Source organism: Oryx dammah, unplaced genomic scaffold (genome assembly GCF_014754425.2).
Source record: "Oryx dammah isolate SB20612 unplaced genomic scaffold, SCBI_Odam_1.1 HiC_scaffold_2, whole genome shotgun sequence".
Taxonomy (NCBI): Eukaryota; Metazoa; Chordata; class Mammalia; order Artiodactyla; family Bovidae; genus Oryx; species Oryx dammah.
In genome coordinates, this window is record NW_024070186.1 from 87105237 (window position 1) to 87129321 (window position 24085).

Consider the following 24085-nt stretch of genomic DNA (forward strand, 5'->3'; position numbering starts at 1 on the left):
ACCCTGAGATTCCCGTCATGTATCAGAAAGACGCGCCAGGCCAGGGAGGTGTCCTTACTCAGTTAACTCCTGAGTATCACTGCTCTTATTGCGGAAAAAGCACCTTTTTCTCTGGTGTGAGGCTTTGCAAAGCTGCCTTGCAGGTACATAGAGGGGTGCTGCTTGGGGCAGCCTGGGTCTGGCAGCGCTGAACTTACATTTTAGAGCTGTGTTTGGGCTTGCTTTTCACATTAGTGCGGGTTTCTTTTTCAGGTGTGTAGACGCCAGTATCAAGGTGATATTTATTTTTGGGGGTGGGAAGGTGTCTTGGCCTTACCTTGCAAGAAGGTTTGCAAGGGCGAGCAGTTCAGGGAGTGAGAGCACTGACATCCACCTCCCAGGTCTCAGACCTCCCCAGGTGAGCAGGGTTTACTCTCAAGGAAGGAGTCAAGGCCCCTCATTTATATGTCTGTGCTTGCTGCTGCTGTCTCACGTCTCATCTCCCAGGGGCCTCTTCTCTAACTGTGGAATGAAAAGCTGGGCTCCGTTAGAGCGACTAAAGGCCTCTGGGAGTAGCTGGGCCTGGACTGAGGGAGCGGCCAGCTGCTGTTCACACCATGCCAGCAAGCTCTGCCCCTTCTTGAGCCGGTTCTTTCTTGTGGATTCCCCCACAGAGGCCCTTTCAACCATCAGAGACTCTGATCTGGATGAAAAGAGTCAAATGATCCCCTAGGCAGGGCCCCTCTCTCCACTCCTTCCCCTGTTTTGCAGGGAAGCTAAGAATAGGTGTGTGTGAGGGGGCAGCACGTGTCCCAGGAAGGCCACAAATAAGAGAGTAAGAACAGCTTTCACCAGCAGCCCCGCGGAGACTTCAGGGTGGAGATTCCACCTCTAATAATAGACTTATACATGGAGGTTGGGGGTGGGGGACTCATTTGAAAGGCAGTGAGACAGGCAGGCCCGCACTTCGCTCGTGGCTGGGGCACCTGCTAAACCCTGCCTGGCGGCAGCATGCAGGCAGGTCACTCTGCACACAGCAGGTGAGAGGTGGAAAATGGGGTTTGGAGAGGACACAAGACTGTTTCCCGGAACAGGCAGTTGTAAAGCCTGTGCAAGCAAGAAAAGATAGTATCCTTGGTTGTCAGTAGCAATCAGAGGCCGTCGCCACAAGTGCGGGAACAGGGGCGGAACCACTCAGGGCAACTCCGCAATAGTGGCTCCCTGGTGTGCTGCCCACCCCACCCCGCCCTGGGGTCCCACAAAAAGAGGACCAAGTGAGATTCCTCCTGAAAGCCACGAATCCTGGCTTCTCTTTCTTGCCCCCCTTGGCACTGACTGGGCTGCAGCAGCAGGGACTACACTTAGGGAGTAAGTTGGGCCACAGGTAGCTGTACTCTCGGCACCTGGAGGAGGGAAGGGTGTCCGAGAGGCTGGCTGGTGTGGTACCCTGCCACCCTGATGTGGTGTTTAATATTGTCCCTCCGCCCCTTGTCATAGCTGTGGCCTGGTCCTGAGCCGGCCCATCTCGGAGCTGTCCTGGACTCCGAGAAAGCAAGGCCTCTTCCTCCTGGTCTGTGTGCCCTGAGGGTCTCGCCTGAGCCCAGACCTGCGGCCTCTGCCCCTTGACTCTCCTCCTAACGAAGCAAGCGCCTCTGAGCATTTCCTTCTCTTCCTCTCAGGCCTTTTCTGCCAAAACAGTTGTCCTCAGCGGCTGTCGGCTGCCCTGGATTCCTTTCCACTGACCTGCAGCTGGTCAGTCCATCTGTTTCTTTCTGGGTTTCCTGCCGCTCCTCTGATCTATTTCTAATTATTTGGCTTCCCAGCCCATGGTTCCTCTCAGAAGTTTCTTTTCACTTTATATCTCTACCCCAGAGGAACTTTTCCCTGGCTGTCGGGTGTGAAGCTTTCTAAAAATCTTGACTATGTCACAGTGACTCTGAGGTCATCTGTGTGAGGCGCAATCCCTAGTGCGCGGTTGATGCTTACTACATTTTGATTCCCCTACACACTCCTATGGGCTTCCCAGGTGGCGCTAGTGGTAAAGAATCCACTTCCTAATGCAGGAGCAAGAGAAGTGGGTTTGATCCCTGGGTTGGAAAGATCCCCTGGAGTAGGAAATGGCAGGCCACTCCAGTATTCTTGCCTGGAAAATTCCATGGACAGAGGAGCTTAGTGGGCTACAGTCCATGGGGTCGCAAAGAGTTGGTCAGAACTGAGTGACCGGACACAGACATACTCCTATGGGGATACCTTTACAGACAGTGCACGTTTTCAGGTGGGACATCTTTTTCCCCTGTTAATCCACATGTTAAACTGAATAGGAAAAGCCCCCAAAGTGTCCATCTTAATATTATTCAGTAATAGAAAAAGGAATTGTATAAACAGCAGGTATTAGTAGGGCTAAAATGAAATAGACTGATTGCTTCACAATAAACTTATATGAAGCCCAAGAAGAAGCGTTTATTACACACCAAAAAGACCAAATATTTTAGGCGCCCTGGAGCTTGCTAACTAGCAGAATAATAACAGATTAATAGGAGGAGTATCTTCAAAGTATGCCTGTGAAAAATGAGCCATGGCACAGGGAAAACTCTCATCACTCTCGGATTTGGCAGTCACGGTTTCCCACGTTCACGAGCTGCACATGGAGTGAGGCAGGGCTCGTAGCTGGGGGCGAGCCTGGCCCAGCACAGCCACCCAGCCCCGCCTGCCTGTCCTCTGCTCTCTCTCCTGGACACAGCTCTGCCTCTCAGGAAGTGAAGTCAACCATGTTTCCTTGTGGTGGTGGTTTAGTCGCTAAGTCATGTCCGACCTTTGCGATTCCATGGACAGAGGAGCCTGGCAGGCTACAGTCCATGAGATTCTCCAGGCAAGAATCCTGGAGTGGGTTGCCATTTCCTTCTCCAGGGGATCTTCCCAACCCAGAAATTGAACCCGGGTCTCCTGCATTGTAGGCGGATTCTTTACCAGCTGAGCTACAAGGGAAGCCCACATGTTTCCTTGGGGAAAGTGGCTATCAAGTGAGAGAAAACCTTTAGTTGAAAGTGGAAATGTTGGTCACCTTGTGGAATGAGGACAGTATTAGAAAACTCATGTCTGCAGAAAGAGGGAACTGCTTGGGATTGTAAAGGGGTAATGGTGTCAGGATGTGCTCCTCAGTAATGTCAAACGGCCACAGGAATTGGATGAGGCAGAATGAGTACTTTGGAAATGATCTTATTAAACCAAATTCTTCAAGAGAAGGGAGTGGCTAGTGGGTTGGCAGGATCTTTCAGTGGCTGGAGTTCCCATGGGAGCTGGGATCAAGTACCAGAAACAGAGAGACAAGTTAATGCTTTGTAGTAGTTAGTTTTGTAGTAGTTTTCCATCAGTAGTTATGGAAAAAGAAATTAGGGTAGTTTACATCCCAGGTAATAATATATTAGAAAGACAGCATTTTGTGATGACTCACACAGGTAGATGATAGAAGGGTACCTTTTGGGTTTTCCTAAAGAACTGTTGACACATATCTGCACACAAAAAAATCTCACTTCTACCTTCACTGGCACAGGTAGTTAAGTTTACAGTCCCAGATAAATAAAGGAAATGATTAAATTCTACAAGGCTTGGAGCAGAGCCATGGAGCTTACTGCCGTACCTGTAGAGCTCTGCTTTATGCCAGGTATCTAAGCTGTCCTCAGTGCTCCCTACAAGGGCAGATGGGTGACAAGGAAGGGGCAGGACTCAGGTGGGGGAGAGAGAGAACGGAGTTGTTACATTCAACCACAAGGACCAACGTTTGTTTTTCAGAAAACTGGTTGAATAACAGTTTTACATAAAAGAGTGGCAAATGGACAGTCCATTTAAATGCAGTTGACAAACCAGACGAAGCTTCCTACACCTAGATGGTCATCCTTCTGGCGCTTGGCCCCAGGGCTCTGCAGCAGTCCTGAGGAGTGTGAGTGGGAAGGCTGGCTGGGATGGAGGTCACTGTATCCGGCCACATATTGCCAGAGACTCACTAAGTTCCCGAGGTTAATTCCAACACTGAAGCACACCAGCCTGGGCCATTTCCTTCCCACTCACGTTCACTGTAAATGGATAGGCTATATATACATGGAAAAGAACTTTTTACACTCAAATGTATGTAACCTTTTGGATTCAGTTCAGTTCAGTTGCTCAGTCGTGTCCGACTCTTTGTGACCCCATGAATTGCAGCACGCCAGGCCTCCCTGTCCATCACCAACTCCCAGAGTTCACTCAGACTCACGTCCATCGAGTCAGTGATGCCATCCAGCCATCTCATCCTCTGTCGTCCCCTTCTCCTCCTGCCCCCAATCCCTCCCAGCATCAGAGTCTTTTCCAATGAGTCAACTCTTCGCATGAGGTGGCCAAAGTACTGGAGTTTCATCTTTAGCATCATTCCTTCCAAAGAAATCCCAGGGCTGATCTCCTTTAGAATGGACTGGTTGGATCTCCTTGCAGTCCAAGGAACTTTCAAGAGTCTTCTCCAACACCACAGTTTGAAAGCATCAATTCTTCGGCGCTCTGCCTTCTTCCCAGTACTTTCTGCAAGGAGATACCATGCCTGCCAGTGATGGAGAATTCTCTGAGGGGAGTATGCATTGAAGATAGGGAACCATGCCCAGTGGCTTTCACCATGACTGCACCTTAGAATCACCTAGAGGGCTTTTGGAAAAATCAACCATGTCTGAGTCCCACTCTGTAACAATTATAGCAGAATCTCGGGGTGACTTGTGTGTATAATCAGACTGGAGGACTACTGGGTCAGATTTTCAAAAAGCTTTTGATAAAATTTTATTACAGAGTCCTTTTTTAAAAAAAAGTCAACAGAAGGCAGAAACAAAGGCTATAGATGAATGATTGCATCTCAGAATGAATCAGGGGTTTGATACTGGGACTAGTGTATCTAACAATTTTGTAAGACATCCAGGACACCAATTACAGTGGAGTTGTGAAGCCTTATTACTCCAGCCAACAGTACTTGCTGAATGCTCTGTGCCAGAGGTCCAAGATGCAGGAGACTTAGAAGCTTATGGTATGCTGGCAAGAGGGGCCATGAATGTAATTAACCACAGGGTAGATGACCTGCCATTAGAGTAGACAAATAAAGTGAGGGAATTTCATATGACATTAATTTCTTCTAGTAATAAAGTGGTAAATAGAGTGGGGTGGGGTAGGCATAAATTCATGACACTGAAGAAAAGAAGGGAGATTCATTGGGGATAAAGATGAAGTGGAGAAACAGTGGAAACAGTGTCAGACTTTACTTTTGGGGGCTCCAAAATCACTGCAGATGGTGACTGCAGCCATGAAATTAAAAGATGCTTACTTCTTGGAAGAAAAGTTATGACCAACCTAGATAGCATATTCAAAAGCAGAGACATTACTTTGCCGACTAAGGTCCATCTAGTCAAGGCTATGGTTTTTCCTGTGGTCATGTATGGATGTGAGAGTTGGACTGTGAAGAAAGCTGAGTGCAGAAGAATTGATGCCTTTGAACTGTGGTGTTGGAGAAGACTCTTGAGAGTCCCTTGGACTGCAAGGAGATCCAACCAGTCCATCCTGAAGGAGATCAGCCCTGGGATTTCTTTGGAAGGAATGATGCTAAAGCTGAAGCTCCAGTACTTTGGCCACCTCATGTGAAGAGCTGACTCACTGGAAAAGACTCTGAGGCTGGGAAGGATTGGGGGCAGGAGGAGAAGGGGACAACAGAGGATGAGATGGCTGGATGGCATCACGGACTCAATGGACATGAGTCTGAGTGAACTCCGGGAGTTGGTGATGGATAGGGAGGCCTGGCGTGCTGCGATTCATGGGGTCACAAAAAGTAGGACACGACTGAGCGACTGAACTGAACTGAATGCATTTAAGGAGAACTAATCCACACTGAATTAAGCAAAAGGTAGGCTCTTTAGTGGACCTTAGGCTTATCCACAAAACTTCTGACCTCCCTGACTGTTTGAGGGTTATTCACCTATGTGAGGTCTTGAAGGGAGTGATCCCCATTTATTATTATAGGACCCCCAAATGACCAGACTCTTGCCCCTGGTAGGGCGTGTGACTTAGGCTGGGCCCACCAGATGCTTCAAATGTCATGAATGATGCAAAGGTAAGGTGGTGGTGAGAATTCATCTTTGGGGCAGCAGGTGCTGGTAGCATCTTGATCAGACTGCTCCTGTTCAGGAATCTGAATGTGCTGCTAGCTTTGGGTCTTGCCTTTTTCCAAGCCTCATCTTTCAGCCTTCTGATGATTCTGTGACCCTCCAGTATCCTATAAACACATGCTTAAAAAATATTTCCTGTCAAGAATCCTGACTGATACAGATTTTTGGTGCTAGTTTATGTCCAGTGTTCAGTATAGCTTGATGCATTGTTAAAGCAAGGAGTAAAAACGGGTGAGGAACGTCCTCATGGAGAAGGGTATAAGGGACAAAATGGAAAATGAAACCTAATGCAGCTGTAACAGCTGGACAAATGAGTGCTTAAAATACACGGTTCAGGCCATTTGCCTAAAGTAAAATATCAATAGAAAGGAAATGGCACCTCAAATACTTAAGAAAAGGGAGAGACTTTCCTGTGGGTGTAGATGAAGTTCAGCTCAGGAGGGGGCTGTGGACTCATGGACCCATGACAGACGGTGTGGGACACAGCTGCACACCAGCAGCACTGATCTTTGCAAGGGGCACCAAGCAGAGCAACTCCGCCCTCTCTCCTATCTGCTGGTGCCTTGTGGGCTATGTGGACCTCACCCTCTCACTTAACACATCTCTGTATTGGCACCAAGTGGGCCAGGATGAGCTAAACAGGAGCCCCATGGAAGTGAAGCCAGTGGAGGAAATAGTGTGTCTGGTGCTCCCCAGCCTCACATTGAGGCTCAGCAGAGCCCTGAGGAGCGCCCACTCATGTCAGGGGCTGGAGGGTGGGCTCATGGAGGAGGGGAAGTTTATGCTGAGTCTTGAAGCACAACTGGGAGTTTAAGAGACAGACAGTGAGTGGCTTAGGGATGTGGACAGAGGGTTCCAGCAAGCAGAGAAATCATGCTGATGCATTCTGAGTGTGCAGAGTGTGGGACTGGAAGTGTCACAGACCAGGAAGGGCCAGGTATGTCAGGGCATTAGGGAGCCATTGATATTTTTATGGCAGGGGCATTCATTATGACCAGTGTGCATGTAGGTCATGCTCGCAGAGGCCTGGGGACAGAACTTAGCCCTTAGCATTGTTGCTGTCAGTGGTTCGCAAAGGATAGTCTCCAGGCCATCAGCATCAGTATCACCTGGGTCCTTGTTAGACCATGGAGAAGGGAATGGCTACCCACTCCAGGATTCTTGCCTGGAAGATCCCGTGGACAGAGGTGCCTGGTGGGCTACAGTCCAGAGGGTGGCACAGACTTAGACATGACTGAAGCAGCTGAGCATGCACACACTTGTTAGATATCCAAAATTTGGGCCATATGCCAGACCTACGGAATCAAGAAACTGTGAGGTAAGACCCAGAAAATCTGTGTTTTAACAACCACTCTGGATGAATCTGCCATTCATGGGGTTGCAGAGTCAGACACGACTGACCAGCTGAACTGGATGAATCAGACACAGTCAATTTGAGAAGCTCTGTGTAGTCCATACAAGAAGTGATGGTGGGTCAAACTGAAATGGTGGCAATGCCAAGGAGGTGGGGTGGGTCTGAGGTGTTTGGAATTTATCTAAGATGTCGAATCTGGAGGATTTATGATCAGATGGGGTGTGGGTGGGTGGGTACCAGGGGAGCAGAAGGGAGCAGAAGCAGATTCTGATGTTGAGTAATGAAACTGCTTCCTCATACAGGTGTCCCTAGTGGGCTTCCTATTCCTTCTGGGCTTGTACATCTCATCCCTGGCCTCCTGTATGGGAGGCCTCTATGGAGCCCCCCGGGTCCTGCAATGCATCGCTCAGGAGAAAGTGATCCCCGCGCTGGCCTGTTTGGGGCAAGGGGTGAGTGACCTTTTCTTGGAGAAATGTACATTTTTGCCGCTCAACTGACTGTTGGCCAATAAATTGCTTAAATCTTTCTGATAAGAGCCGCTGGTCTGGTTCTGGTAGGGAGAAACAAGCCTGCACCCCTATCCTCTGGCTTCTTTAGTCTGGGGCCACTGGACAAAGCATCTGGCAATGTCATGGCCACCCAGAGCACTTCGGCACTGGGTTAGTTAACTGCCACAGCAGCACCATGGACCCTGCCACAGCAGAGAGAAGTAGTGCCACAAACCTTAGTAAAAATAAATTCTGGATCCTCCAAGTTTAGCCTAGAGGGAAGAACCTCTTGGTGAGGAGAGGACCTTGTCCTTGCAGCTCTAACTCTACCCTGGGGGTAGAGATTCACCTCCCCTTGGGGTCGCTTTATGCTGAACTCTCACACTTCTGGTCTCTGGGCTCCCTGTGAATCCTCATAGCCCTAACTCTAACTGATACAACTTGGTCGAGTCAAATCAAATGAGACATTCCTAAAACTGAAGGGGTGACAAGAGAAGGAAGCTGAGAAACCCCACTTCCCAATAATATGTTTTGCAAGCTGTCACTCATTTCGGTCCAGTCACTCAGTTGTGTCCGACTCTTTGCCACCCCATGAACCACAGCACGCCAGGCCTCCCTGTCCATCACCAACTCCCGGAGTCCACCCAAACCAATCTTGCAAGCTGTAGTTGATTTCTATGTTGTGGAAACACAACAGGGTTTCTCCCCACCCCAGTCCCATCCCCAGCCCCACTCTTGTTTGATGCCATGTAGGTACAAGTCATCTTTAATCCCTCCCTTTACCTTCCTCTGCTTCTTATCCACCAGTCAGTGTGGACAGGTAGGACAAGTGACTATCCTCTCTAGTAACTTCCATGTGGTATGTGCCTTGTATTTTATTTTAATTAATTTTTATTAGGTAACACGTGTAGTTGGGTTGTTTAGTTGCTCAGTTGTATCTGACTCTTTGTGAGCCCCTGGACTGTAGCCGGCCAGGCTCCTCTGTCCATGGAATTCTCCAGGCAAGAATACTGGAGGGGGTTGCCATTTCCTTCTCCAAGATAATGTGTGTACAGGACTCAAAACTAAAAATAAAAGATACCCTGAGAATTTTTGCTCCATCATGAGTCTTTCTACTTCTTCGTCACCTGTAGCCACGTCCTATCATAGCTGGTTTTATAAGTTTTTCACGAATCCTTCTCTCTCTTTACAGAGGTAGTGTTCTGTGTAGGTTGTTCTTTGCCTTGCTTTTCTTCATTTAATATAGCTTGGAAATCTGTCTTTTCGTATGAATATAGGAAGAAGTTTCTCATTCTTTTTCCATCATGTGGCTCTACCATAGTTTATTAGCCAGTTCCCTATAGATAGTACAGCCTCCAGTGAACAGTGCTACAGAGGATACTGTGTGTGTGTGTGTGTGTATGTGTTCAATTTTACACATATGCAGATAGATATATCTATAGGATCAATTTTCCTAAGTGAGTTTGCTGGTCAAAGGGTAAGTGCATTTTAATATTAATAGATATTGCCAAAACACCTTCCATGGGAGCTGTATCATTTTGTATTTCTACCAGTAGTGTATGAAAGTTCCTGTCTTCCAGCAGCCAGCATGACTGTTAGACCTGGGCCCAGGACCTTGCTTTATAGGACTCTGTTCTGGTCTCTAGGAGACTCATGAGGTCAAGGGGACATGCCCTTAGCCTGTGGGCTTACATAAACAGATGGTGACCACATCTGGCCCAGGAACCATGGTTTGCCAGCTCTGGATTACCTCCTCCATATGTATCTCTAAACAAAATAGTTCAGTTTTGCCTGTTTTTTAAACTTTATATAAATATGGCATGCTTTTCAGGCATCATTATGTGACTCATCCATGTTTTTGCTGATAGCAGCGGCTTGTTTATTACCATCTCTCTATAGCATTTCCTCATTTGCTGCAGTTTCTTTACTAATCCTGCTGTCATGGTATGTCCTTGATTGGGACAGTGAACATTCTTGTAGTAGACTGGTTCACGTGTGGAGTTCTTCCAGACCTGTTAGTGGAATTGCTCAGTTGTAAGCTGTGTATATCTTTGCTTCGTAGATAACACTGAACTCTTTCTCCAAAGTAGTTGTGTTAATTTAAACTCCTGTCAGCAGTCGGTAAGTGTTCCCATTCTTCTGTGCTCTTGCCAATACCTGATATTATCAGATGTTTTAATTTTTGCCAATCTGGTAGGTGTTTAATGGTATCTCACTACAGTCTTGGAGAAGGCAATGGCAGCCCACTCCAGTACTCTTGCCTGGAAAATCCCACGGACTGAGGAACCTGGTGGCCTGCAGTCCATGGGGTTGAGAAGAGTCGGACACGACTGAGCGACTTCACTTTCACTTTTCACTTTCATGCATTGGAGAGGGAAATGGCAGCCCACTCCAGTGTTCTTGCCTGGATAATCCCAGGGACGGGGGAGCCTGGTGGGCCGCCGTCCACGGGGTCGCACAGAGTCGGACACGACTGAAGTGACTTAGCAGCAGCAGCAGCACTACAGTCTTAATTTGCATTTCCCTGATTACTAACGAGGTTGGCATCTTTCATATGTTTAATAGACATCCTTTTGCACATTATCTTTAGTGGGTTGTCTGTCTTCTAATTATTTTGTAGGGATTCTTGTACATTCTGAATTGCTCTTTGTCAGTTACATGTGTTAACAAATATCTTTTCCCATTCTGCGACTTGACTTTTTTTGTGCTGTGTTTTGGTAACAGAAGTCCATGTGTGACTGTTTTATCACATTACAACCCACCCTTATCAAAGTCCTTCCTGGGTCACTAGCATATTCTACAGTTTACCTAAGACCTCATTCCACTTATTTCAGACCCTCCTTTTACTTCATTAGGTTTTGACAATTTACTTTATTCTTTATAGTTTTATTGTTAGAGTATGCTAAATAGCTAACCCACTCCAGTACTCTTGCCTGGAGAATCCCATGGAGGGAGGAGCTTGGTGGGCTGCAGTCCATGGAGTTGCTAGGAGTCGGACATGACTGAGCATCTTCACTTTCACTTTTCACTTGCATGCATTGGAGAAGGAAATGGCAACCCACTCCAGTGTTCTTCCCTGGAGAATCCCAGGGACAGGGGACTCTGGTGGGCTGCCATCTATGGGGTCGCACAAAGTTGGGCATGACTGAAGCGACTTAGCAGCAGCAGTTCAGCAGCATGCAAATAGCTGTAGTAAGTATACCCAAAATGTAATTTTCAAAAACAATGAAATGTATCTTTACTCCTTAAAAAAAATTTACTCTGGGTTCTAGGGAAGATGTTTCAGATCAATAGGGCCTTTGATCCTCAGAGACTCAGGCCAATGATGACTTTGCTACCTCCATCCTGTGAAGGTTGAACTCTGTTCCAATCCTCAGTAAGGGGGATGCACTTGGAGGAACATGCCTTGGAGGTTCACAGATCAGGTCTGGATGTAGCTGACATGCCTGTCCCTCCCATCACAGTGCTGGCATAAAGGAGGTGGGTGCAGTGGTTAGGTCCTGTGTCAATGCTGAGAGTAAGGCTGACAGTATTTCCTGAAGAAGAGTGAGAGAATGAGAGGAGTCATCAAGAATTTTGCTTACTGAGTAACTAGAAGGATGAAATGGATCCTTTCTCAAGTGGAGAAGCTGCAGAGGAGACTCGAGAGGCAGGATATCGAGGGGTTAGCAGTTTGGTTTTGGAAATATTTGGTTTGAGATCCTATTAGACATCAGCTGGAAATGTTGAGTAGCTGCTGCTGTGGCTAAGTTGCGTCAGTCGTGTCCAACTCTGTGCGACCCCATAGACGGCAGCCCACCAGGCTCCCCCGTCCCTGGGATTCTCCAGGCAAGAACACTGGAGTGGGATGCCATGTCCTTCTCCAATGCATGAAAGTGAAAAGTGAAAGTGAAGTCGCTCAGTCGTGTCCAACTCTTAGCGACCCCATGGACTGTAGCCCACCAGGCTCCTCCATCCATGGGATTTTCCAGGCAAGAGTATAGTTGACCAAGTCTAGATTTCAGGGGAACATTTCAAGCTGGAGTTTCAAATTTGGGAGCTACGAGCATTAAACTGGTTTTCAAGGCCATGAGCCTGACTGAGGTCCTAGAGAAGGAAAATAGGTAGAGAAGAGAAGGGGTCTGAGGATGGAGCTGGAGAGTGCTCTGAACGCAGAATCCAGGAATGTGGGGTGGCCCGCGGCAGAGAGTCAGGAGCGGCCACTGACAAGGGGACAGCGAGAGAGGCCAGGAGACCAGGGAGCAGCCAGCCGCGTCAGAGGTAATGCTCAGGTCAAGGAAGCCAAGGACTTAGAAGCGCTGTTGCTTTTGGCCCAAGAACCGTGTCAGGGACTGTGAGGAATAGCTTCTGTGGAGTGACAGGTCACAGTACAAGGAGTTAGCACATTTTCTCCACTCTGTCTTCCTGCAGGTCACCCATACTCACCCCCATTAGTAACAGATGTGCATAAATGTGTGTGTGAGAGTTTGTTCATGTTTGGTATTGGAATCGCCCCACCTCAGTCACCAACGAATCTGCTGTGTCTTCCAGAGTCTGCCACTCCCCTTGAGGTTATTTTCTCCATTAAAGCTTGGGAAGAATCAATTTTGTATTTCTTTGATTTCCAAAGCTGACTTTAAAACCCAGTGAAAGACAAAAAGAGAAATGCTTGTGAAGTTCGTGTTCTATAGCATTGTCCCATGTTAATAGTTACTCTGGGTTGGACGTCATTATCCCAAGCTTGCAGATGAACTGTTATTAACACACCAAGAAGCACGTGGGAGAAGTGACTGAGCCAGCTTGAGTTGTGTTTCTATCACGTCATGTGGTTTTCTTCCATGAAGTTTCATGGTCCTGCATGTTCCTTTTGTTTCTGCAGAAGGGGCCAAATAAAACGCCGGTAGCTGCCATCTGCCTGACCGGCTTGGTGACCACGGCCTTTGTCCTCGTGGGTCAGGTGAACGTCCTGGCCCCCATCGTCACCATCAACTTCATGCTGACGTACATCTCGGTGGACTACTCTTACTTCTCCCTGGCCATGGCGGGCTGCAGCCTCTCGGAGAGGCCTGAGTCGGTGCCCGGGGAGGGCCTGGGTGCTCTCTACTGCTCTGAGCCCCTGCTTCTGGAGAAGACTCCCAGTTATGGCTCTGAGGGCATTGCCCAGAGCCCCTCTGAGGGCACTCTGCTAGAATTCACCAAGGACATGGATCAGCTCCTCCAGCTAACCAGGAAGCTGGAGAGTAGCCAGCCCAGTGGAGGAGAGAGCCATGGGATCCTAGAGAATCAGAAGGGGAAGACCAAGAAGGCCAGCAAGCAAACCCTCCAACAGAGCTTCCTCTTGGACCTCAGGTCCCCTGCTTCCTTCTCTCCTGGGGATGCTGATGGATGGCCTACTGCCTCCTGGGAGAGGCAGGGGCCCCACAGAAATGCTCAGAGTCCCAGAAGTGAAGGGGATCAGCCTAGGGGAGCCTATGGAGCAAAACTCATCCCTGAGCCAAGTAACCAGCCCAGGCCAAGCAGAGAAGGTGGGTGCTTTGCAGTCACACCAGGGCCTCCTAGTTTGGGAGTTATCACAACCCTCTTTCAAATCCTTAGATCATTTTATAGCTGGTTTAAAATCCTTGTTAATTTCATTTGATGTTTACTTTAAAATATTATGGTCAGTTGTCAGCTGAATTTATAATTCTAGTCTGGTATAGAGTAATTTTAAGCAGAAATTTCTATCTACTCTTGTACGTTAGGGCTGGGAGCCATGACTAGTAACTAAATATTAATTTCATTTTACTCAAAAATGAGCCAACATAAATGAAACCAGTTTCTCCTTTCAAGGGAAGTGAAAGTGTGTTGTGACAAACTGCCTGGCAAGGGCCCAGTCTATTTCGTCTTTGGAGGATGACTCTCCCAAACCAGGCAGGAGGGGGATGGAGAGGCAGGAGGTGTGATAAAGAGCACAGCTTTTCTTTGCTTCCTCGTATCTACAGACAGAGACGGAGGGAGATGCTCAAGGGAGACTTCTGGGGCATGAGAAATTCCTAAGAGAAAGAGAGAACTCAGAATTGTTTAGTCTTCCATATTCCAGGTGCTTGCTTGTGCTCACTCAGTTGTGTCTGATTCTTTGTGACCCCATGGACTGTGTAGCCTGCGAGGCTCCTCGGTCCGTGGGATTTCCCAGGCAAGAAAACTGGAGTGGCTTGCCATTTCCTTCTCCAGGGGATCTTCCTGACCCAGGGATCAAACCTGTGTCTCTTGTTGGCAGGCAGATTCTTTTACCACTGCACCACCTGGGAAGCCCCGTAGTCTAGGTGCTCGACATACACGGTTGCATGTCATATGGTCGTTGTCAGCACTTCCTGTTTTACCAGTGAAGACCCCGCATCCCAGTGAGATGACAAAGACTCCTCAGAGCTGGTATTCTGCGTGGCTGGATCTCACACCCAGGTCTCTCTGTATCTGAAGCCCAGTACCTTCTCTACGTAGATTAACCTGTTTCCTGAGGTCTGTGCAGACAAGTGTGGGTAAAGAGGAGACAGGGGACATAGAAGAGATGTCCAAAAATAATTGCTTTGGGTTCTTTTGTACACCTGCTTTTCCTTCTTTACCTCCAGATAGGTGGATGGTTCTTCATAATTAAAATTTTTTAATCATATCATTTTTGTCAAAACAATAAGTACAGTTTAATAAGCCAAGTAGAATTAAAAGTCACATAGCCAGAAATAGTAGTTCTGTTCTTCTACACCATCCCTCTTCTCCATCCTGTTGTTCCACTCCTAGAAAATCCCACTTTCAACCAAATCGTGTTAACCTTTATGTTACTAAATAATATATTTGTACTGCTACTTCTCGATATATCAGTTTAAGGTATCATTTTTTAAATTTACTATTATAATAAATGAAGACTAGCTCATTTATGCCACTCTGATTTCTCAACCAATGTCCCCCATGTAATTACATCACAGTTTTAAAAATTAATTTTAGTAGCTAGTATTCATATTATCATGATTAAGTAAATATTGCTTAACTATGAGCCATATTTTATACTATGATTACATTGCCTTTTTTGTCCAGCTTTTTCTGTTTCTTAGGGTTAATAATTGCCATGGTTTTTCTATTTGCTTGGTTTTTCTGTCATTTTTCTCTGTGTACTCTGGTGAATATGGCAAATGGCTCTCAGTGTTAAGTTCCAAATGCTCAAATTCTGAAGACATTTTTCATATCCATTTGTCTTTTCCTGTCTGTCCTATGGCTCCTGTCCTGATCCCCTCTAGTTTGTCTGTTCTTTAGGCCTGCTTCAAAGCTGTTGCCTTGGAATTCCTCTTTGTCTTTTTTTTTTTTGCCTACTTGGCATTGACTGACCTCCTATATCTGAAGAATTTCCAGTGCTATGAGTGGTGGTGGGAGGCAAAGCAAGCATTTCACACTTAAAACCGAAAATGTCAGATACTCAGGTTTCCAGTCCCTACTACAGCCAGAGTTCAGGCACAGGAATAAACCTCAGTTAATCAGATAAGCTGATTCCAAGTGAATCAGATACTTGGAACCGGAAACCTGAAGAGATGAGGACTTTGAGGAACTCCCTGGAAGCATGAAAGTGGCTGCAAGGTGACTACATTCCTGGCTCCACCATCCAGGGCTTTTCAGGGTTAACGGTGTCGGAACCTTGGTTGGTGCAGCAGTGATATCCCCACTAGACTGCTCTGACATATAATTTTGAGTGTTGTCCTTGGTTATTTACCTCTGAGATTGATTCACTAGCCTTTCCAGCTATTCTCAGAGACTGGGAAATATCTTTTTAGCTGGTCATATTACCCTGTTCTTGATTTCCAAAAGCTCTTGGTTGTAATCTGATTTGTCTTTAAATTTTTGAAAATCATCTCAATCTTGCTTTATGGGTACAATGCTTATTTTCCAGGTAATATTAGTTATTCTCCCTTTAAAGTCTTTTTCTGCCCTATGATCTTTAGATTCTTTTCTCTTTGGCTTCGTCTCATGCTCCCTTTTATACTGGAGGCTTTACTAAAATGTCTGTTGATCTTTTGATTTCCTTTTCTACTTAGAAGTGAGTCCTGAAAAGCTGTTGAGAAGACCTGTGTCCTGGGCAGAGCTTATTGGTTAGGGCATCTCATTGTAGAGTGATCAAGAAGCTGGCTTTTTCATGAGAGGACCCCCAAGTGTGATTAGCTAGAGATTTCCTCTGTGGCTCTTCAGTTCCTCCAGAGAAGAGTCCTTTAATCTCTTGCCTGGGAGTCCCCCAGAGAGCCAGGTGATATAAGGGAGTTGAGGTATCCCACTGCTTAGGATACAGACGTCATTGAATCCTACAGTTTCTAGCTCCATCCCCTCTCTCTTTGTTATGCCTGGTGTCCCAAGTTCAGGCCCTCTCTGGTTTGATTCCTTCAGAGGAACCCCCCTGCCCCCCGCCAACACACACACACACCTTGGGGAGGGGTCAGGCAAAGAGGAGTTATTCCCCAGCTGCATGAACAGAGGAAAGGAACCTGATGCCCAGCTATTTCACATACCGTCTTGCGAACAGTCGCCTGCACTGTCCCGCTTCCTGGTCCTGAACTTTTTGTGGTCCACTAGGGTACACTGGACGGAGAAGGCAATGGCAAGCCACTCCAGTACTCTTGCCTAGAAAATTTCATGGACGGAGGAGCCTGGTAGGTTGCAGTCCATGGGGTCGCTACTAGTCGGACATGACTGAGAGACTTCACTTTCACTTTCCACTTTCCTGCATTGGAGAAGGACATGGCTGCCCACTCCAGAGTTCTTGCCTGGAGAATCCCAGGGATGGGGGAGCCTGGTGGGCTGCCATCTGTGGGGTCGCACAGAGTCGGATACGACTGAAGCGACTTAGCAGTAGCAGCAGCAGGGTACACTGGGCCGGTCCTTGCCAGTACCCTCTCTGTGGGCCCTAGAGTTCATCCTCGGCTCTGCTCAGTTGTTACTACTCCTGTCACCTGTCCACCTTCCAAGACTTGTTTTTATCTTGTTTCTCTGATTCTTCTTGTGTTTGTGGGTTTATGGCTATTTAGTTCCTCTTCTGTTTTCTTAGTGGGTTATCAGGAAAGAAGTGTGGTCATTTTGCAACATTTAGTCAGTGAAATTGCCAGATCTTAGAAATGTCCCAAACTCTTGTTGACCCCTCCCTCTCCTCCATTCTTGCTGCCTGTAGTGTGGTGCAGGCCCTCGTATCCAGCACCCAGACTCTTGTTTATCTCCACGCTCATCTCCAGACTCCAGATTCTCCTATATCCTCTTTCTCCTTTTCACTGTCCTCTGAATGATCTTTCTAGAGTAAAATTCTCATCCTGTCTCTTTTACTTAAAAACCTTCGTTGGAATATAATACCTTCCATCTTGGTGTGATTTGCAAGGTTCTTGGCAATCTTGCCCTACCCTACCTTCCTGGGCACTTTTCTCATGACAAACCCATATACATATGTTCAGCTATACCCAGATGTGTGCCCCAAACACATCATGTTCTTTATTCCTTCCTACCTTTGCAATGCCATTTTGCCTGCTGCAATTGCATCACTCCTCCTCTTCCATCTGAAAAATGCTGACTTGCAGTTTAAAATCCATTTGACTTTTCAGGCCCACTCTGAGAAGGATTCCCTGATCGCTCCTATGCAAGCATAGCATTTGAGCCACACTAATGGCATGAACACTTATCACATTGTTTTATACATTTGCTTACACATTTGTCTTCAGGCTTTCTCATCTATCTGTCTAAGGAAATGTTAGTTTTATTCCTTTGCCCCTAGTCTGTGAGCTACCTTTAGTCGCAAACCATGTCTCTCTACCTTGTCTTCATCAACAATATTCCCACACAGTATATGACACTGACAAACACTAAGTAAAGGCTAATAAATTGATTAACAATTGTACAGATATCGGCTAAAAATTTTAAACATTGATTGGTAGAGTAGAAAGAGTTAAACTATAAAACCTAATGTGTGACAAACCAGATGCCATAAAATAATGAGTCAAATCGCTAGTGAATATATATTGTTGAGAGTAAGTGGATCAAAAAATTAACTTGGGGCTGTATTTGATACTTTATTTAGCCACAAATTCCTTATTTATAACAGCTGCCCAAGAAAGAGATTTGTGACTATTGAAGATATCATCAAAGACAAAAAGGATCTGATTAAACAGAAATAAAAAACATTTGCACAACGCAGTGTCACAGAAGGAAACAATTATTCTGACAAACACAACTGATAAAAGCATACCTCCCAAAGCATATTATTTTTAAAAACAGGAAGGTCAAAATCCAGATTCCACTAAAGAGAGGTCAGAAGAAATGAACACGCAGTTTACATTTGAAAAAACAGTGCCCAGACTCACTCAATGTCCATTCAACAAACTAACTTTTATGATTAAGTGTTGAATGTTGTTAGTAGCTAAAAATAGGCAGCATTTACTGAGTCTGTCCCACGTGCCTGGTGTGGAGATCTCTCTTAAATACGGCTGATCTCAGCTCAGATCTAGGCATTGTTACTAGCTTTTTCCAGATGGCAAAGGTGAGGCTTAGGGAAGTTATACACTTACTCAGAATATGCTGGAATTTGAACCCAGGTCTATCTCATTGTAGAATCTGTGTTCTAAACCAGTATCAGTTCAGTTCAGTTACTCAGTCGTGTCCGAGTCTTTGTGACCCCATGAATTGCAACAGGCCAGGCCTCCCTGTCCATCACCAACTCCCGGAGTTCAGTCAGACTCACGTCCATCGAGTCGGGTGATGCCATCCAGCCATCTCATCCTCTGTCGTCCCCTTCTCCTCCTGCCCCCAATCCCTCCCAGCATCAAAGTCTTTTCAACTCTTCTCATGAGGTGGCCAAAACACTGGAGTTTCAGCTTTAGCATCATTCCTTCCAAAGAACACTCAGGACTGATCTCCTTTAGAATAGATTGGTTGGATATCCTTACAGTCCAAGGGACTCTCAAGAGTCTTCTCCAACACCACAGTTCAAAAGCATCAATTCTTTGGTGCTCAACTTTCTTCACAGTCCAACTCTCACATCCATACATGACTACTGGAAAAACCATAGCCTTGACTAGATGGACCTTTGTTGGCAAAGTAATATCTCTGCTTTTGAATATGCTATCTAGGTTGGTCATAACTTTCCTTCCAAGGAGTAAGCATCTTTTAATTTCATGGCTGCAGTCACTATCTGCAGTGATTTTGGAGCCCCCCAAAATAAAGTCTAACACTGTTTCTACTGTTTCCCCATCTATTTCCCATGAAGTGATGGGACCAGATGCCATGATCTTCATTTTCTGAATGTTGAGCTTTAAGCCAACTTTTTCACTCTCCTCTTTCACTTTCATGAAGAGGCTTTTTAGTTTCTCTTCACTTTCTGCCATAAGGGTGGTGTCATCTGCATATCTGAGGTGATTGATATTTCTCCTGGCAATCTTGATTCCAGCTTGTGTTTCTTCCAGCCCAGTGTTTTTCATGATGTACTCTGCATATAAGTTAAATAAGCAGGGTGACAATATCCAGCCTTGATGTACTCCTTTTCCTATTTGGAACCAGTCTGTTGTTCCATGTCCAGTTCTAACTGTTGCTTCCTGACCTGCATATGGGTTTCTCAAGAGGCAGGTCAGGTGGCCTGGTATTCCCATCTCTCTCAGAATTTTCCACAGTTTATTGTGATCCACACAGTCAAAGGCTTTGGCATAGTCAATAAAGCAGAAATAGATGTTTTTCTGGAACTCTCTTGCTTTTCCATGATCCAGCAGATTTTGGCCATTTGATCTCTGGTTCCTCTGCCTTTTCTAAAACCAGCTTGAACATCAGGAAGTTCACAGTTCACGTGTTGCTGAAGCCTGGCTTGGAGAATTTTGAGCATTACTTTACTAGCGTGTGACATGAGTGCAATTGTGCGGTAGTTTGAGCATTCTTTGGCATTGCCTCTCTTTGGGATAGTATGTATATGCTGCTTGGGTCAGCGTCTATTATGAACTAGGCCGTGGTACTGAAAATCTTAGTTGCTCAGTTGTGTTTGACTCTGCAACCCTAAGGACTGTAGCCTGCCAGGCTCCTCTGTCCATGGGACTTTTCAGGCAAGAACACTGGAGTGGGTAGCCATTCCTTTCTCCAGGGAATCTTCCCAATCCAGGGATAGAACCTGGGTTAAATGAATCCAATTTAAACCACCATTAAAATATCATTGCATATTTATTAAGCTATCAAAAATTTCAATAAAAACTATTTAGGTCGGTGGAAATCAGGTATTATATGTAAGCATTGTTGGAAGCAAGGTCAATGGAGTCATTCCTTTTGGATCAATTGATTTGTTTTTTCATCAAACTTAGGAGGTTTGGGGTCATGATTTCTCAGAAAGCAGTAGTTTTGTTGCCAGAGGGAGAAAATTTGTGGCCTCTGCCTTTATAAGCTTAATGTGATGAGTCAAGTAGAAATGGAATGGGGAAATTTTTAGCTTTGCTAGCCTAAGGGAGTGGAACCAGTGAGGGTGAGCAGTGTACCAGCCAGAAATTTAATGGGGAGATTCTAGAAACGAGAGAGCCATAGAAAGACTGTAGCTCCCCACACTGCTGATCTGGGTAGCCTGAGAGAGACTGAGATAATCAGTCAGCTTCAACTGTGGTTCCCAACCCACACACACATCTGCTGGCAGAGGGGGAAGCCTGTTAGGCCACATAGACACAGGGGCAAGCTCCATGCTACTAAAAACTGGAGTGGGGATACGAGTAGCCCAGGCCGAAGACTGTAAGCTCTCACTGTTCTTACCCTCAGCTCCGGCAGTTTTAGAAAAATAAACACTTCTTAGTTTGTCTCCATTTGGCAAATTTCTAGAGCCCCAAGGGATTGTTTCTGATAATTTCATCTAGTTGTATACCTATCTCTTACAGAGAGGATTTTCTGCCCTCTTCACATTGCAGTAGCTGCAAGTCCCTCTGGTTCATCCTCTCTGGAGAATGAACTTTTAGGCTGTAACAAGAAATATAAAACTGTCTAATCGCTCTGACTTAGTAAATCTAGTTGAGGGAATTGTATCTCAAGAAAACAACCGTAAACTGAACAGCAAACCATAAGTATATACAGGATTCTCATAACTGCATTGTTGGTGCTGATGACAACCTAGAAATAAATGTGCAGTATTTGATAAGTGGTTAAAAGATTGTAGAATCAACATGATAAGATACCACATGATCTTGAAACATGCTTGAAACATGATCACTTGTGGACCGTATCAGTGCCCATTCTTATTTTGTACCTGCTAGTTAGAACTATGTGTTTGTTTATCCTGATGAAATATGGAGTGTATTTTCAGAGATGGCTTCATATTGATTTTAAATAATTTCTATAAAATTATTTAAATTTGTGGTTTAAAAAATTGACATAATTGTTTTCCCCTTCAGGCCTAAAGTCTTCATATCTGTGTGGGTTTTGTGAATACAGAACTTGTTAGACATACTGCTACATTTTAAAAGACAATTTAATGTTATACATTATGTTTATTATATTTCATATTTTTAACATGCCTAATACATGCTTCCCTGGTAGCTCAGCTGGTAAAGAATCTGCCTGCAGTGCAGGAGACCCTGGTTCAATTCCTGGATTGGGAAGTTTCCCTGGAGAAGGGATCGGCCACCCACTCTAGTGTGCTAGGGTTTCCCTGGTGGTTCAGATGGTAAAGAATCCCCCTGCAGTTGCAGGAGACCTGGGTTCCATCCCTCGGTTGGGAAGATCCCCTGGAGGAGGGCATGGCAACCCACTCCAGCGTTCTTGCCGCCTGGAGAATCCCCATGGACAGAGGAGCCTGGAGGGTTAGAGTCCATGGGGTTGCAAACAGTCGGACACGACTGAGCGACTAAGCACACAGTGCTTACCTGTTTGTTTTGTGAGTAAAGCTTGATAAAATTGCCTTCCCAGCTGTTATTCTAGTATTTCTAACATGAAAAACTGTCTCCTTCTGCCACTACTCTGTAAGACTTATTTCTTTCAGCATAATCCTTGAAAAGCAAGGGAGGCTGGGGAAATCCTTCACTCATTTTGGAAGGGTTTTGAAACCATAGCTGTTCAGAATTCTAATAATTGTCTGGTTATATTGTCATACCTATTCAGAGTCATTGAGCATCCTTGACTGAATTCTCCCTTGCATTGCTGATGTGTAAAACTGCACTGTGCTTGCGTACAAGACACACCTCTTCCTATCACTGTCCTTGAAGTTCCTCAAGAAAACACACACATACACTCATAGCTCCCTTGGGTACAGTGTAATTGAGTTGGTGTAAGATCAAGTGTGAAAAAGTAAGTTTAACACTTGGCAAACATTCTGTTTCAGTTAGGCAAAAATCTAGGTTTCTTCTTAATAACCAATGGAACAACTATATTTCACTAAGCTTCTGATTGAGAAAATGAATCATGCCTTGGGCATGTTGAAAGTATACAATGTAATCAAAGACAATCTTAACAGTGCTTCATCTTTAAAAAAAAATTAATAGAACCATCAATTCAAATCAGTTATAAACATTGGCAGTTTTCCAAAATTTATTTTATTGTAGTTGATTTATAATGTTGTATTAACTTCTGTATAGCAAAGTGATTCACTTATACATATATACATATATTCTTTTTCATATTCTTTTCCATTATGGTTTATCCCAGGATATTGAATATAGTCCCTGTGCTAGACAGTAGGACCTTGTTGTTTATCCATTCTATATGTAACAGTTTGTATCTGCTAATCCCAAACTATCAGTCCATCCCTATCACCTCCTCCTTGGCAACCATGTCTGTGAGTCTATTTCTGTTTTAATTTAAATTTGTTTATTTTCATTGGAGGCTAATTACTTTACAGTGTTGTACTGGTTTTGCCACACATCAGTGTGAATCCGCCATGGGTGCACGCGTGTGAAGTTCATTTGTGCCACATTTAGAGTCTGCGTGTAGGTGATGTCGTTTGGTACTTGCACTTGTCTTTCTCTGTCTGACTTACTTCACTTAGTGTGATAATCGCTAGGTCCATACACGTTGCTGCAAATGGCATTATTTCATTCTTTTTTAATGGCTGACTAGTATTCCACTGTATATATGTACCACATATTCTTTATCCATTCATCTGTCAATGGACATTTAGGTTGTTCCCATGTCCTGGCTATTGTAAATAGTGCTGCGATGAACATTGGAGTGCATGTATCTTTTCAAGTTATAGTTTTGTCTGGATCCATGCCCAGGAGTGGGATTGCTGGATCATATACAGCTCTATTTTTAGATTCTTAAGGAACCTCCATACCTTTCTCCATTGTGGCTGCACCAATTTACATTCCCAGAACAGTGTAGGAGGGTTTCCTTTTCTCTACACCCTCTCCAGCATTTGTTATTTGTACTTTTTAATGATGGCCATTGTCTCGTATGAGGTGATACATCACTGTTGTTTTGATTTCCATTTCCCTAATAATTAGTGATGATGAGCATTTTTTCATGTGCTTCTTGGCCATCTGTATGTCTTCTTTGGATGAATGTCTATCTAGGTCTTCTGGAAGAGTTTCTTTTAATCCACAATTAAAAAGGAGACATTTGTTGAGCACCTTCTATGCCTAGATTTGACAAACTGCCCAGATTTGACATTTAGAGCTACAAAAGACGATCTTTGCCTTCAAGATAGGGAGGTGTAAAAAATAAGTATAATGGGTTGGAAGTATATGAAAAAGGCAGACATGTTGAGAGGATGCAGACTTCTCTGGGGCCTGAGTTGGTTTGTCATTCATTTACCCTTATGTGACCTGCCTCTTGAGAAATCTGTATGCAGGTCAGGAAGCAACAGTTAGAACTGGACATGGAACAACAGACTGGTTCCAAATAGGAAAAGGAATATATTGAGGCTGTATATTGTCACCCTGCTTATTTAACTTCTATGCAGAGTACATCATGAGAAACGCTGGACTGGAAGAAGCACAAGCTGGAATCAAGATTGCCGGGAGCAATATCAATTACCTCAGATATGCAGACAATTCCACCCTTATGGCAGAAAGTGAAGAGGAACTAAAAAGCTTCGGGATGAAAGTGAAAGAAGAGAGTGAAAAAGTTGGCTTAAAGCTCAACATTCAGAAAACTAAGATCATGGCATCTGGTCCCATCAC

The 24085-nt window shown here is 45.2% G+C and overlaps 1 protein-coding gene across 1 annotated transcript in view; it reads left to right on the forward strand.

Annotated features, from left to right (window-relative positions):
* Positions 1–24085, forward strand: part of SLC12A8 (solute carrier family 12 member 8) — a 126964-nt gene that overhangs the window by 86019 nt on the left and 16860 nt on the right. Inside the window, exons 9-10 of the mRNA XM_040265537.1 lie at positions 7803–7949; positions 12847–13492. Of these exons, the coding sequence (XP_040121471.1) occupies positions 7803–7949; positions 12847–13492 (793 nt within the window). The remainder of the gene's footprint in view (positions 1–7802; positions 7950–12846; positions 13493–24085) is intronic.